Source organism: Trichechus manatus, unplaced genomic scaffold (genome assembly GCF_000243295.1).
Source record: "Trichechus manatus latirostris isolate Lorelei unplaced genomic scaffold, TriManLat1.0 scaffold00069, whole genome shotgun sequence".
Classification (NCBI taxonomy): Eukaryota; Metazoa; Chordata; class Mammalia; order Sirenia; family Trichechidae; genus Trichechus; species Trichechus manatus.
This window is the reverse complement of record NW_004444005.1, coordinates 3,062,580-3,078,609: the sequence shown is the minus strand read 5'-3', so window position 1 is coordinate 3,078,609 and position 16,030 is coordinate 3,062,580. Positions and strand designations below refer to the sequence as shown.

The 16,030-nt window shown below is 48.6% G+C and overlaps 2 protein-coding genes across 3 annotated transcripts; one reads left to right on the top strand and one right to left on the bottom strand.

Moving 5' to 3' along the window:
- Positions 1 to 84: 84 nt before the first annotated feature.
- On the bottom strand, positions 85 to 7,817 carry PMEL (premelanosome protein). Its single transcript, XM_004379950.2, has 11 exons — positions 7,719 to 7,817; positions 5,216 to 5,326; positions 4,912 to 5,058; positions 4,128 to 4,262; positions 3,571 to 3,732; positions 2,610 to 3,332; positions 1,726 to 1,842; positions 1,403 to 1,487; positions 1,092 to 1,297; positions 901 to 1,012; positions 85 to 289 (listed from the first exon to the last, which is right to left on the bottom strand). The coding sequence occupies exons 1-11, from the start codon at positions 7,792 to 7,794 to the stop codon at positions 148 to 150; spliced, it is 2,016 nt and encodes a 671-aa protein (XP_004380007.1). The 5' UTR covers positions 7,795 to 7,817; the 3' UTR covers positions 85 to 147.
- A 767-nt stretch (positions 7,818 to 8,584) lies between these two features.
- On the top strand, positions 8,585 to 15,808 carry CDK2 (cyclin dependent kinase 2). 2 transcript variants are annotated; one of them, XM_012556565.2, is made up of 8 exons: positions 8,585 to 8,919; positions 9,632 to 9,709; positions 9,815 to 9,935; positions 11,006 to 11,176; positions 12,951 to 13,052; positions 13,737 to 13,880; positions 14,192 to 14,395; positions 14,672 to 15,808. In XM_012556565.2, exons 1-8 carry the CDS (start codon positions 8,804 to 8,806, stop codon positions 14,774 to 14,776), a joined length of 1,041 nt encoding a protein of 346 aa, XP_012412019.1. In that variant the 5' UTR covers positions 8,585 to 8,803; the 3' UTR covers positions 14,777 to 15,808. The 2 variants fall into 2 exon arrangements, with proteins under 2 accessions (XP_012412019.1, XP_004380005.1); XM_004379948.2 differs by lacking the exon at positions 13,737 to 13,880 and having other exon boundaries at positions 8,586 to 8,919.
- Positions 15,809 to 16,030: the final 222 nt, after the last annotated feature.

Below are 16,030 nucleotides of genomic sequence, written 5' to 3'. Positions count from 1 at the left end.
AACATAGATTCTCTCAAGAAGCAAGAAAAAACAACATCAAGTTCTAAGTATTTAATTCAGGTAATAGTAGTCGCCAAGGAGAGACTGGAGAAAAGATAGGAGTTGGCTGCCAACCCCCAGGTAAATCGTGGCATCCCATGAGAGTACTCAGACCTGCTGCCCACTGAGGAGGGGGCTGCTCTCACCAGTGGGGCAAGGGTGGAAGACCTGGGGCAGACGCAGCCAGTGGATGGCACCATGTGGCAGCTGGGGAAGGGGGAGAGCTGAGCCCTGCTTCCTAAGTTTTTGCCTGATATTGGAAGAAAAAGGAGGAAACTGGTTAGCAATGGGCAAGGGCAGCCAGTCTGTGCTTCTGCAAAGACGGGGACACACCCTCATCCCAGGTCTACTTGGCCTTGATCTCCACTCCCTCCCCTTCTCACCTCCAGGATCATCCTCTCTTGTTTCTGCGGTAACCTCCGTCTATCCTGTAAGCTTCCTTACTTTGAGGACCTCGGACAGCCCAAGCCTGGGGATCTGCCCTTCTTGCAACTGGAGAACCTTAGTTCACCAACCTCTCCCACTCTTAATATTATTAATAACAACACTCATCAGTACCATCATTCATTATACTCGGGCTTCAGAGTCAGGTGCTTTACCCACATTGTCTCTAATCCTTACAACAGCTCTGCGCAGCAGGTATTAGTTTTTCTATTTTTTGGAGGAGGAAACAGGCTCAGAGATGTTAAGCTACTTGCCCAAGTTCCCACAGGCAGGACTGCAGCCCAGGCCTGTATAACTTCCAAGCCTGGGCTCTTTCCTGGACATCACACTTCCTCAAAGGGAGTGGCAGTAATAAGGAATTGAGGAAGAATGAGTGGTGGGAATAAGGGAGTCCAAGCTGGATGGTGGGGCACTTACCTATATATCAGAGATGTAAGCACCACAGCCATCAACACCAGTAAGATGCCCACAAACAGGGGAGCCTGCCCAAGGCCTGCCTCTTGACCTGTGAGCAGAATCCCAGGCATGGCTTCAGTCAGCATCTGCTCCCTGCCAGCTGGCCTCTGCCCACTTCCCTTCTTCGTCTTAGCTCTTGTCCAAGTACCTACCAGGCATGACAAGCTGGGTGCTGACCATTGCCAGGCTGTTGGCATCAGCCAAAGACACATTGAGGCAGTAGATCCCTGAGCCTCCCTTCAGTACCTGATGCAAAACTAGCTGGCAGGCTGGGCTGGATGGCACAGGCTGGCACAGCCTCTGGGCAGGGGGCTGGCACCCTGGTGATGAGATGTCCATACAGGCTTCCTTGGGCAGCCTGGGAGAGGTGTCACATCAGGGGATCTGGGAAGGGACACTGGGCACCAAAGAGCAGAGCAGCAGTCAACCCAAGAGTTCCCAGGGCAACCAATGGGACACTCACCCGCCTTGGCAAGACACAGTCAGTTCAAATGCATCCCCCTCACTGGATGGCACAGCCTGCAGGATCTCGGCACTCTCGATACCCTCTGCAGAGTTGCGAGATTGAAAGCGTGGGACTCCTCCACCAGTCCTCTCCAAAGGCCCATAGACAGGAAAGCCCTACAACTGCTCCCCCAGTCCTATCCCAATGCCTTCAAATAAGGACCTTGGCATCTGAGTATTTTTCCTGTCCAGGTAGGTAACTCCTCCCAAGGCATGCCTCCACTGGCCAGCCCTTGGCAGCACATGCCTCCTCCCTCAGCCCACAAAGTAGGCAAGACTCACGGACAATGTCCAGGGTGAGAAAAAAGGAGCCATATCGATACAGAATGCAATCCAGGGGGACATGTCGCTTCACCAGGAGTAGGGTAGCTGTGTCTTCCAGCAGGGGGTTCATGGAGCCTGGCAGGACAGAAGGGAGGATGCAAGGTCAAGAGACAGGTGACTCACCACCTGGAGGCAGACTCCGAGCAGGCATTCCCCACCCTCACCGCCTGGAGAGCCAGAGTGACAGCGTCTAGGAGTCACTGACTTGGAATCCCAGGAATACCTGGGAAATTTCATTTTATAGATAAGAAGACTGAGGGCCAGAAAGAGAAAATGACTGCCCCAGAGCCACACAGTTAGTGACAGAGCTAGCATTTAAAAAATCCCCAAATGTTTGTCACACCCCACACTGCCAGGTCCTGTGCCAGGCATTGTCACATGTTGACTCATTTCAGCATCGCTATCTCACCTTCCCTCCTCAGTGTTCCTACCACAATTCCGGGCTGACTCACCTTGGGATGGGAATCCAGGATTGGGAAATGGAAAGAACAAGGTGTCAGAATTTGGGAAAGATTTCTGTGTATTTATGCTTGAACAGGAGATGAAATATAAATATTATGTAAGTTATCATAATCTATTCCTTGGCCTTCCCAGCATCCCTCAAGAGTAGGAAAGAAACAAGCTCTCTCCCTATAACCTAGGGGAAAACCTTGGTTTTCTGAACTCCAGATCTACTCCCTGTCATTTAGAGGGACTTGAGGGTTTCAGAGCCAGTGAGGGTCCTGAGGGAAACCTAGTTGCTAAGCAGAAGGTTGGGTAACACCTGGGTCATGTGCAAGACTTTCAGCTCTCTAGTGACAAATGCCCTACGTCAATGAACCTTCTTCCCACTGTCCTCTTACCTGTAATACCTTCTGTAGGCATGAATGGGCTGGCATCTGGACCCTCAGGCTCAGAGCTGGCTACCTGTCCAGCTGTGACCTCCACCACCTCTGCAGTTGTTATCCGTGCAGCTGTGGTTTCAGAGGGCTCTGCAGTTGACACCTCTGCAGGTGTGGTACCTATGACCTCTGAAGTTGACACCTCTGTAGGTGTAATACCTTTGACCTCTGAAGTTGACACCTCTGCAGGTATGGTACCCGTGACCCCTGAGGTTGGTGCCTGCCCAGGTATAGTACTGATGACCTCTGTGGTTGGCACTTGCGCAGCTGTGGTTCCAGAGGGCTCTGTAGTTGGCACCTGACCAGGTGTAGTACCTACAACTTCTGCAGTAGGCACTTGCCCAGCTGTGGTGCCAGGGACCTCTGTAGTTGACATGTACCCATCTGTGGTGCCTGGAACTGGGGAAGAGCCACAGGACGTGAGAGGAATGGCAGCCTGCAGCACCACCTGGGCAGTGACTGGGCCAACTTCCAGGTATGTGTGAGTGACCACAAGTGCCCGAGAGATCAGGGTCCCACTATTGTCTCCAAAGTCCCACGTGTAGGAGAGGTCAGCCCCCGTCAAATAGCCACTGGGGTCGTGCAGTTGGAGGGCAAAGGTCAGAGGTTGATTCCTCAGGAACTGCTTATTCCCTCCATCCAAGGCCTGCAGCTGGGATACACTCACGGAGAAGGGCACCTGATCTGGAATGGGAGGCAGAGAAGGTGAGAACCAGGCCTGGACAGCAGCTTCTTTCAGAGCCACACCCTCCAACCCCAACCAGTCTGGCTGGCCCTTCACTGGCTCCAAGCCTCACATTCCTCCGCCCAGGTCTTCCTGGCTCTGTCCTTTTAAAGTTGTACATTTCCCATGTCCAGCCCAGTCAAGCCTCCCCACCTTCTCCTGCCCCAAGACTGGCCTTGCCCTTTCCTAAGTCCTTACCAGTGATGGTAAAGGATGAGCAGGAGTGGGCAAGGGGCACGTAGCTCCGGGACCCCCGGCGGTGGTAGACGGTCACTTCCATGGTATGTGTGCCCAGCACTGCCCTGCCTGTGCCAATGCTCAGCCCAGATACTGGCCCTCCCAGAACTTGCCAGTATTGGCCTGAGGTTTTTGGAAAGAAAAGCAGGTATAGGAGAGGTTATTGGTCAGAGGGGAGTGAGGGGCAGAATTAGAGAAGGGATCCTGGAGAAGGGAAGTCAGGAGGTGGGTTGAGGATGGTTACTTCAGAGGATGTTTGGAAGGCTGTGATGTGGGGGACAGGGAAGGGGTCCTAATGCGGGATTCCATGGGGTGGTACTACAATTGGGGAAGGGCTCCCAGAAAGAACGATGATAGAGTTGGGGGTATAGGTGCTAGGGAAGAGAAAGGAGCCAGGGAAGAAATGAAGATTAGGGGAAATCACAGAGGTAAAGGGGTGAGGTCAAAAAAGAAAGGAGACCAAGTAGGAAGAGGTGAATCCAAGCATGGGAGACAGTCCACAGAAGAGAGTCCCTCACCCCAGGTCTTCCAGACATAAACAAAGCTGCTTCTCTGAGACCACGGGCCAGATGGGCAGGGTCCACCGTCAGGGAAGATGCAGGCATCATCAAGGTCCTGGGGATACACTGGCTGTCCTTCCCACACTTGGCTCCCTGAGAGGTAGATATAGCCACCCTGAAACAACGGCATTGCTTTCTATATATCAAACCCCCTAAAATGGCTCCTCAGGGTTCAGAGAGGGACTCTGGGGATACTCCCTAGCTAGAAAGTATATTCCCTGTGATATAAACCATTTGAGGTGATAATGGGAATGAATGGAAACTGCGATTGAAGATTCATACGTGTATAGTTATACAGGAAAAAAACTGGAAGACTATATGCATATCAACATGTTTAGAGTGGCTTCCTCTAGCTTTGTTGTTGTTGTTAAAAATAACAGCACCAGTTAACATTTATCGATCCTTTATCATAGGCTATGACGAGCACCTGTGAAGTACTTTATGTATTATTGCATTTTAATTCCATTCTACAGATAACGAAATGGAGGCATGAAATGATTAAGTAACTAGCCCAGGATCACATACTACCACTAACAAGTTTAAATGCAGATCTGCCTAACTTCCACGTTCACTGGTTTCTGCTGTCTCTGGAACTGTGACTTTCTTTCCTTTTTGGCTTATCTGTGTAATTTGTAAAAACAGTTACATATATATAGGGGGACAGGGACATTCCCTGAGCTCACTGGGGATTCCAGGGAATGTGAACTCTAGAAATGAGGGCCTGAGATAGAGAGGTACTCACCATTGATTGTGGCATTGTTGGCCCAGATGACCTGCCCATCCAGCAGCACCCTTTGGCTTTCAGGGAAGTGCAAGGCAATAGAGAAGGAGGCATTTGCCCCGACCAGAGTGGGCCCATCATTACTGACCTTCAGGGACACCTGGCCACCTGGGTAGCGAAGCCGCATTAGTTTGGACTCTCAGCTGCCCCTCCCCATACACCTTTCCCCTTCCTACCTTCCCAAGCTATATTCAATCCAGTTCTTCTTGCTTCTCTTCCCATCCCATTCTCACAACACCCTCCCCGCCAACTGCCAAATTCCTACCTCTCCAGCAGTCAGACCCCTGGACTTCTGTCCATTCTGGATACAGTCGCCTGTTCCAGTCTTTCTTTCTGAGCTGCCTCGAGACACCAGGCCAGTCGTCGTCTCTTGGTCCTAAAAAGAGTATACGATTAGGGATACCAGGGCCTCACTCACCCCTCCCAGAGGATAACACTATCCCATGTCACTCCACTCATTCTCACATTCAAAGTGCATTTTAATTCACTGAGTACCTGCCATGTACCAGGCACTGTGCTAGGCAGAAAGAATTTAAGAAATGAGTAAGACTTGAGGCTGCAGCATTAATGAGGGAGGCCCTGAAGGGATTCAAGGTAAAGTACAGGAAATAGACATGTACCTAAATAACTATATAATTCAAGACACAGTTTAATGTGTACCATAACAGACATGCATAAAGTAAAACAAAATGATAGACTAAACAGATTAAGTTCACGCTGGCAGATTGGGAAAGGCTTCAATGAGGAGCTGGCATTTGGCCTGTGGGATAAGGCGTTCCAGCAGAAGGACCCGCAATGAGCAAATGCATGGAGGCATGGAAGCACATGGCATGTTAGGGGAACAGCAATATGGTTGATGCACTGTTAGAGATGAGGCTAGAAGACTGATTGGGGGCTTAAATGCCAGGCTAAGAAGTTTAGTGTTTAACCTGTAGGCAAGGTCACTTCGGAAGGCATTTTTTGTTCGTTTTAATTGAGATATATTCATTTATATGCCATAAAAAACTCACCCTTCAGAACGTTTTTGAACATGATCAGATTTGTGTTTTAAAAAGATCACTCTGGCAAGCAGTGAGGAGGATAAATCAGAGCCAGGGGGAGGTTGGGGTGGAGACAGAGCAGACAGAAAGTTATTATAACTGATCAAGAAAAAAGTCTGAGAAAAAAGGATCTAATGACCTCCACACGCCCTCACCCAGATGCAACAACCATCGACATTTTGCTACATCTGATTTTTGCTTGTTCGCTTTTTTGGCTACAGACATCTTGTTATTTTAAACCTACAGATTCAGTACGTATCTGTAAAAAATAGGAATGTTTTCTTGCGTAAGTGTGATCACTAAACAAAATGATCAAACCCAGTCCGTACAGAATTGTCATGAATATTTTAAAAATGTCTTTTTATGATTTTTAAAATCACGATCCAAAAAGTAAGCACAATCTTTTAAGAGCCTCAGGTGGGTGAGTATGAACAGACTGTTCCAAGAGGAGGATACATCGGAGAACATAACAAAAGAAAAGGACTTGGAGACTGCAGCATACATGAGGGAGGTCAGATGAAAGAGAACCTCCTAGAAGCGAGTGAGCCCAGGGATCTAGAGAGAGAAATGGGGGCTGAAATACGACGTATATATTTCAGCATGGCAGAAACTATCCCCACCCATTTTCTACTGTGTACTGGAAACCTTGTTGATTCTTCTGGGAGAGGATCTGAAATGATCACATTGAACATCCCACCACTAGAGCAAGAGAGTCATGAGATGCCCTATTCTTTCTCCATTCCCAACCCTCCCTCCTTGCACTGCACAGGACATTCCAGACCCTCTCACCACTTCTAACCCCACCCCTTGCTCCTGTCACGAGGCTTCAGTCCTGGAGAGCCTTTTCATGTGATGCTCAGCTGAGACCCCTCTGCCTGTCTCTCCTGGCCCCAGAACAAAAGGCCTGGGATGTGTTCACCCACTCCCATCCCAAGGGGGAAGGTGGTGCCACCTTAGCCTTCTTATCCAATACCACATTCTCTTACTCCTCACTTTAAATCTCCCACCTCAAGTGCCTGAGACATTACCTAGAAGAGTCTCCCACCCATTTCACCCCTTTGGAGCTCCAGCTCATTGCACGGGGCCTCAGATCTAGGGCCACAAAGACCCACTATCCTTTGCCCATCCAAGCAGATGGGGTTGTTTTCAAGCTCAATCCCAAATCTCTATGTGGGGACGGAGCTCAGGTGCCCATGTTCTCTCACGAAATCAGATGGGTGGAGGAAACCTGAAGCATTGCCTGGAGGAGCTGATAGCTCCCCCCCCTTTTTTTTTTTTTTAAAAAAACCCAGCTGCATTCGAGTTGATGCCATGTATTACACAGAAAGGAGCCCTGGTGGCGCATTGATTAAAGCACTTGGCTGCTAACTAAAAGGTCGGTGGTTCCAAGACACTAGCCACTCTGTGGGAGAAAGATGTGGCAGTCTACTTCCATAAAGACTTATAGCCTTGGAAACCCTATGAGGCAGGTCTATTCTGTCTGAGTTGGGTTTTGTTTTTTGGGGGTTTTTTGGGGGGGAGGGGCTTACAGAGTAGAAGTGCTCCATAAGATTTTCTTGGCTGTAATCTTTACAGAAGCAGTTTGCCAGACCTGTCTTCCACGGCATCGCTGGGTGGGTTTGAACCGCCAACCTTTAGGTTAGTAGCCAATCGCAAATGGCAAAACACCAGGGTAGGTATTCAACTCCAAGTTCACACCCGCCCACAGTGATGCTCCCCTACACTCACCTTCTGTGGCTCCCACAGCCAGCAGAACACCCATCACAGCCACATGGAGAAAGCACCGCTTCAGCCCCAGATACATCCTGTCCTTCCCTCCAGCAACCAAAGGTGCCAGGGGGGCTGAGGCAAATCCCTTTATAAGAAAGGGGTGCTCATTTGCATAGCCCTTCCTCCCCTCAGCCAGGGAGGGACTAGAGAACTAGGGAGAGGCTGCACTCACAAGGGTTTCTGGTCCCTGGACATTCCCTTGCCATCCCGCTATCCAATGAGTTTCTCCTTTCACTAGGTCTCTCTCATCTTGACACACTTCACTGCCCGCCCCCCACTAAAGTTGACCGAAATGCAGCTACGTAACACATACCCAGCGCACACAATTCATCATTGAAGAGTGAATCAATCAGTTGTTTGAGTCAAACCAGGAACCTCCCAAAAAGACAGAGACCTTGCATCCAAACACAGAGAGAGACAGTATTGGGGTAGGCTGAGAGGCAGAGGCCACGGCTTCTCCGAGGCCCAGGAATTCCTCAGAACGACTGTGAGATAGATTCCCAGCTTTCTGATTTTCAAATGAGGCTCCCTGGGCCAGATGGAATTTAATCTTAGGTCGATACACATTATCCCCAGGGGTAATTAAGGAATTCCTATAGACTCGGAACACAGGCAGAAAACTCAAGGCCAAATCAGGTGCTTGGAAAAAGGCAATCAAGCCGCCCCAGCAGGGCAGGAACTAAACGCCCCTCTGAGCCGAACTTGCGAGGGGCGGGGTCACCTGCGGCCAGAGGCTCCGGACGCCCGCCTAGTCTCCCCCGCTCTGACGTTGGCCAATAGGAAGGGCCGGGGGCGGAGTCAGGGAAACGCGGGAAGGAGGGGCGGGGCCTCTGGTGGCGGTCGGGAACTGAGGGAGACGGCAACATTGTTTCAAGTTGGACAAATTGACAAGCGCTGGAGATACATTGCGTTCCATCCCGACCTGGGGCCGCGGTGCCCGGCGGTGTCTCTTCCTCCTTGGCCCCCCAGAGTCCGGGCCCGCTTTCTGCAGGGTTCCTAGGCCCCCGCCCCAAGGCCGGGCTGACCCGACTCTCTAGCGCTTCATGGAGAACTTCCAAAAGGTGGAAAAGATCGGCGAGGGCACGTACGGAGTTGTGTACAAAGCCAAAAACAAGGTGACGGGAGAAGTGGTGGCGCTTAAGAAAATCCGCTTGGACACGTGAGTGGCTTCTGTACCCGGGACTCCTAACTGAGGAGCTCTTTTGAGGGCTCCCCTCCGCAGGCGGGCAGCGGTCCAGGAACCGGAAGGTAGTAGGAAGGGACTTCTATTTAAGTGGGAAGGTAGGTTGGAGGACAGACTAGAGGATTTCCCCAGGGAAAGTGTAGTGTGGGTTAGAATCCACAGAAAACTTCCCCTCCGGACTGAACCGGGTGATGCCCCCAAATGTGCATTCAGACAGATTCAAGAAGCGGAAGGAGGCCTTGGGGATGGGGTCCAGAACTCCCCGTAGAGTTGGTTTTCGGGAACCAGTGAAGGGCACCTTTCTGAATAAAAAGCCCTTCTCTCTCCCCCAACCCCACCCTCATCTTAGAATTCTCTCCCTCTTTCAAAAGAATGGCAGTTGAACTTCACTGGCCCCTCTGGGGATGCTGGGTGCTACTCCCCCAGTTTTTCTCTGTTACCTTGTCTCTGCTTGACCTTCACCAGGTGGCCTCACTTAAATACCTCTGGAAAAGAGGAAATGATTACCTTAATGTGTCCAACAGTTAATCCCTGTTCCACCCAGGAATTAATTCCTACAGCACACTTTCTCTTCTCTCACTTTCTTTCCTTCGGTCGTGCTGCCTTTGGGGGGAAAGGAATGACTGGGCTGGGGGAAAGGGAATATTTGTAACCAAATTCCCACCTCTGCTCTCCCAACCCCTCCAAGTGAGACTGAGGGTGTACCCAGCACTGCTATTCGAGAGATCTCTCTGCTTAAGGAGCTCAACCACCCTAATATTGTCAAGTAAGTATATCTGGGAGGTGCTCTGATAGCAAAGGGGAATGAGTTCTGTCTGTGTAGTCTGGGCATTTCTCTCTCTCACCTCCACTCTGGGCCTCCCTTCCCTAGGCTGCTGGATGTCATCCACACAGAAAACAAACTCTACCTGGTTTTTGAGTTTCTGCACCAGGATCTCAAGAAATTCATGGATGCCTCTGCTCTCACTGGCATTCCTCTTCCCCTCATCAAGGTAACTCTTCTCATCAGCTCCTCCCCAAGATGATCATGTTTTGGGGGGGACTAGAGGTAGGCAATCCAGACTGAGTGATGATTTGTGATCTTGGCTCCCTTCCCAGCCCTCATTCCCCCCCCCCTACCCCTTTTGTGGCTCTTTCTCTGCTCATTATGTTCATTAACCCTAGGGCTGGGCAGGAGAATCAAGGAAGTTGAAAGTCTAGTGAGTCAAGTTAGCACACGTGGGAGGTCAGATGAAACTCTGGATGAATGGGATTTGAGGGCACTTTGTAGGTTCCTTCAAAAAGCTTTTCCACCCGCTGCTTGGTGGGAGAAATAGCTGGTGAGTCTGTTGTCTGTTTTAAGCCTGGGTTCTTTACTCCTTGAGTAACTTTTAATCTATTAATAAATGTTTGTTTCAACGTATGGAGTCCTTCGGTGGCACTGTTAAGAGTTTGGCTATTAACCAAAAGCTTGGCAGTTAGAATCTACCCAAGAGGTGCCTCAGAAGAAAGGCCCGGCAATCTACTTACAAATGGTCATAGCCATTGCAAACCCTATGTGCAGTTCTACTCTGAAACACATGTGGTCACCATGAGCTGGAATTGACTCCACAGCAACTGGTTTGGTTTTTGGTTTTATTCAATGCATGTTTATTGAATGCCTTCAATGTGCTAGGCAAAGAATATACAAAAGGGATGCAAAACTGAATAAAACTTGGTCCTTAACTTCACTGGGTTTACACTCCAATGGGAGAAATAGTTTATTACTTGTAACTCTAATCCAAAGGTCCCTGGGTGGTGCAAATGGTTTGCACTCAGCTGGTAACCAAAAGGTTGGTGGTTCAAACTTACCCAGTGGCACTGAGGAACAGCCTGATGATCTTCTTCCATAAACATTATAGCCAAGAAAACCCTATGGAACAGTTTCTAACAGATGGGGTCTCTCCAAAGTAACAAACCAACAACACAATAAAAACATGTAATTCTATTCCAATGTAGTAAGAGGTTTGCGGGCACAGAGCATACCCTAATCTGCTCGCTATGATGGAGAAGCACAGTCGTCTCTCTCTCTCTCCCTTGTCAGAGCTATCTGTTCCAGTTGCTCCAGGGCCTAGCTTTCTGCCATTCTCATCGGGTTCTGCACCGAGACCTCAAACCGCAGAATCTGCTTATCAACGCAGAGGGAGCCATCAAGTTAGCAGATTTTGGACTAGCCAGAGCCTTTGGAGTCCCTGTTCGTACTTATACCCATGAGGTAAGTCCCTCTATGCTTTTCTTCTCTGAGCTCTGCAGAGGTGGTAACGAGGGCATTCACAGAATTATTAAAAATACCTGGCCAGCAGTTTCTCTCTCTTGGTAGGTGGAAAGAATCTCTGATACCCCGAGAAATCTTAGAGTATGCACAGAATTCACTTGTGCGGCTAACTGGGCTTAGATAATGCCAATCAGGATAGCTGGATGGGACACCTTTGAAATTATGACTATTTGTGTCAGATTTTCCAGAAAGGTCTCACATTGGGGATTCAGAAAATATGGTCCCGTCATACGATCCAGCAATCCTACTCCTTGGAATATATCCTAGAGAAATAAGAGCCATTACACGAATAGATATATGCACACCCATGTTCATCACAGCACTGTTCACGATAGCAAAAAGATGGAAACAACCTAGGTGCTCATCAACGAACGAATGCATAAACAAATTATAGTATATTCACACAATGGAATACTACGCAGCAATAAAGAACAATAATGAATCCATGAAATATAACGTGGAGGAATCTGGAAGGCATTATGCTGTGTGAATTTAGTCAGTCACAAAAGGACAAATATTGTATAAGACCACTATTATAAGAACTCAAGAGATGGTTTTAACACAGAAGAAAACATTGTTTGATGGTTACGAGGGTGGGGAGGGAGGGAGACGGGTATTCACTAGCTAGATAGTAGACAAGAGTTATCTTAGGTGAAGGGAAAGACAACACACACTACAGGGGAAGTCAGCACAACTGGACTAAACCAAAGCTAAGAAGTTTCCTGAATATAACCAAACACTTTGAGGGACAGAGTAGTAGGGGTGGGGGTCTGGGGACCATGCTTTCAGGGGACATCTAGGTCAACTGGCAAAACAAAGTTTATTAAGAAAATGTTCTGCATCCCACTTTGGTGAGTGGCATTTGGGGTCTTAAAAGTTGGCGAGCAGCCATCTAAGATGAATCAATTGGTCCCAACCCACCTGGAGGAAAAGAGAATCAAGAACACCAAGGACACAAGGAAAGTATTAACCCAAGAGACAGAAATGGCCACATAAACCAGAGACGTCAATCAGCCTGAGACCAGAAGAACTAGATGGTGCCCGGCTACCACCAATGACGGCCCTGACAGGGAACACAGCAGAGAGTCCCTGACGGAGCAGGCGAAAAGTGGGGTGCAGAACTCAAATTCTAGTAAAAAGACTCAACTTAATGGTTTGACTGAGACGGGAGGGACCCCAGAAGACATTGACCCTGGACTCTCTATTAGCCCAAAACTAGAATCATTCTCGAGGCCAACTCTTCGGACAAAGATTAGACTGGACTATGGGACATAAAATGATACTTGTAAAGAGTGTGCTTCTTAGCTCAAGTAGACACATGAGACTAAATGAGCAGAGAGGGTCAGGAGCTGGTTGAATGGACACGGGGAATCTGGGCTGGAAAGGAGGAGTGTGCTGTCACAGTATAGGGAGAGCAACTAGGGCCACATAACAACGTATGTATAGATTTTTGTATGAGAGACTAACTTGAATTGTAAACTTTTACTTAAAGCACAATGTCTAAAAGAATATATGGTCCTTAGAGCCATGGATTAGGCTCACTCTGGGCTAAGAAATCCTATGTAGTCACCTCACTTAGGGGAAATCAGAGGGAAGAGAAGGATAGCGGGAAGGAAGCTGCTTATTAAGAGGCAGAGAGTTTGGAGAGCAATGGGATATGGGAATTTCCATGCCCTACAAACCACCCCTTCCCTTCCTACTCTTGCCACCCCAGGTGGTGACCCTGTGGTACCGTGCACCTGAAATCCTTCTGGGATGCAAATACTATTCCACAGCTGTGGACATCTGGAGCCTGGGCTGCATCTTTGCAGAGATGGTATGTAGGCATGCCCGGGTTCCCACAGCCCACTCCGCACATCCAAGAACGAAAGAACTAACTATTGATTCAAACTCATGGCCCTTCTCTCCCCCTCGGGGATCTGTCTAGAGTTGTACCGTGGAGGAGGGGGGTAGATAGGACTGTTGCCCCTGATGTCAACCACAATATTAGGATATCCCCAAACAGCCTCACCATCCAGTATGCGTCTCTTATCCCTAAACTAAATCATTTCTGCAGCTATTTTAGCTTCAGTTTGCATATATATATTTGGGAGAATGAGTTCCATTTAGTACCTCCTTCATTTCGCCTGTAGATCATGTTGTAGGGTGCAGGAATGTGGTGAAGCCAAAGGTATTCACCTTATCCACACCCTTAATTTAAATTGCAGACCTAGCTCATGTGCCCCCTAAATCTCTGGCTTTGTAGATTGAAGAATCATTGAGGCCCAGCCTTATGTGGGAGTGCCCAATCCCTTTAATACAACAGTGAAGTGGGCTGAGTTTTCAAATCAAATCAGCAATCTGTGTTATGGTCCTTTATCTGGGTTATAACTGGGGGCGTAGAGACTATGAGCATACATATATGTGTATATATATATATATATATGTATATTTTCCCCTAGTACATTACCTTACAATTGCCCATATTCCTCTCTCAATTCATCAAAAAATATTTGTTAAGCACCTAGTGTGTACCCAGCACCATGCTAGGTGCTGTGGGGAACACAGAAGAAATGGAAGACACAGTCTCTGCCCGCTGTGCTCCTATCTAGAAGTGGCTGCATCACAAGGAGGGGGGATGACCGCAGTGTCTACCCCACACCCCGTGAGTGGCTTGGGATCCCTTTGCTACGTGTCAGTGGCACCCCAGACATTCACCCCCTCCCAGCCCCATCCAGCTTTGGGGATTTTCAAAGCCATAGTTGGGGGAAGGAAGGAGGGGTTGAGGAGACAGATGAAGGGACTTCATTGTCTCAGGCTCTGTGTGACTGACCCCATGAAAGGCCCTGGGGCGGGGAGGGGGGAGAGTCATGGGGCCCTGTTGACCTTCCACTGCCTATGGGAACCTCCTTTGTATAGGAGGTAGTTTTGGCTGATGTCAATGTGGATCTTGGCCTTTCCTCTCCCCATTCTCAGGTGACCCGCCGGGCCCTATTCCCTGGAGATTCTGAGATTGACCAACTCTTCCGGATCTTTCGAACTTTGGGGACCCCAGATGAGACAGTTTGGCCAGGAGTTACTTCTATGCCTGATTATAAGGCGAGTTTCCCCAAGTGGGCCCGGCAAGATTTTAGCAAAGTTGTGCCTCCCCTGGATGAAGATGGACGAAGCTTGTTATCGGTGAGAGTGGAGGGTGGGCAGCTGCTTCCCCTCATTTTCCCCCCCGTGGCAGGGTTTCTCCATTATAAGGGAAGAATGAGACCCTAGACTCTGGATCGCAGCATTTCCTTAAGCCCCTTTTAGTACCCTGAGAGGGTCTGGATGTGGGAGGAGGGAAATGGGTACTGTGCCTTGGGTAAAAAGAATTCTGGTTCCCTGATTTCTCTGAACACTTACTGCCTACCTAGTCCAATATTGTATCAACTGAAGTCAGTATACACCTATCTCTCCCTCCAGCAAATGCTGCACTACGACCCCAACAAGCGCATTTCAGCAAAGGCAGCTCTGGCTCACCCTTTCTTCCAGGATGTGTCCAAGCCAGTACCCCACCTTCGACTCTGATGTCCTTCCCCCAACCCCTACCTCCACTTTCACCCTCTCCTCCAGTGTGGGCCTCACTTGGCTTGGCTCTGGGCTATTTGGACTCAGGTGGGCCCTCTGATCTTGTCCGACTGCCTTAACACTCACCTTACCCTCTTGGCCAGCCAGCGCTGGGGATACAGGGAGTGGAGGGGAGGGAGGGATGGAAATGAAAGGCAGTTTCAGTATTAGATGCACTTAAATCAGCCTCTACCATCCACTCTCCCTCCTCTTAGTTGTTACTGAGGAGGGCCAGTTTACAAAAAAAAAAAGACTAACTCTTCTCCTCTAACTCCACATTGGGTTTGCCATCCCAGGCCATTTCTGAATGCCCTGTAACTGTTATTTTCTGTGTTTGGGAGTGACAGGGCCCCCAAGCCTCTTGCTGCCAATGCTTTGGTAAGGCCAACTGATAGCAGAGGGCTAAGGTGCAACTTTTGAAAACCAAGCAAAACGAAAACACAGAGAGGGGCTGGTTTTAAGGAATTAAGTTAAAAAATAGATCCAACCAGTTTATGCCCTAGTTTTAGTGTTTCACCTCTCCTAACAGGCTGGGAGACTCGAGACCCAACTCCGGTGGGGCTGCAGTAGAAATGGTCACTCCCAGCCCCCTCGTCTTCCCCTCCTAAGGCCGTGGGGAGTCTGGGAGGCTCTGGGACAGGATTTGTATGGCATCCAGGTGCATTGCCTCACTGTGGCCTTATGAGGCAGGTGAGAGACGTTTGAATTTTTCTCTTCTTTATAGGATTTTTAGTTCTTCAGTTGCCAGGGATCCCTGCTCCAATCTTTCTCTGAAAGCCACCCCCATCTCCAGGAATGGAAGTTAGAGTTTAGACATCATTTTGAGAATGCTGACACTTTTTCAGGGCTGTGACTAAGCAGGGGCACTGGGAAAAATATTTCTTTAAAAGAAGGATGAACAATTATATTTATATTTCAGGTTATAGTAGTTTTTAAAATCAGTGGGGGGTGGGATAGGGAGGTGTGTTGCCATGCGCACCTTGGGGTTTTGCAATGTGGATGTTTAAAAAAAAAAGTATTTTTTTCTTTTTATGGTTTTGTTTCTTCCTCTACCCCTTATCCTTGAATGTTCTTGCAATTAACATTATTTGTAATTTAGTTTGTAATTCATTAAAAAAAAAAAAAAAAGTTCCTATAGCTCATCTCTTTCCTCGGCGACTTTTATTTATTTTACTGAAAGAAAAGTGTACCTAAGAGAGAATATAAATGTGTATG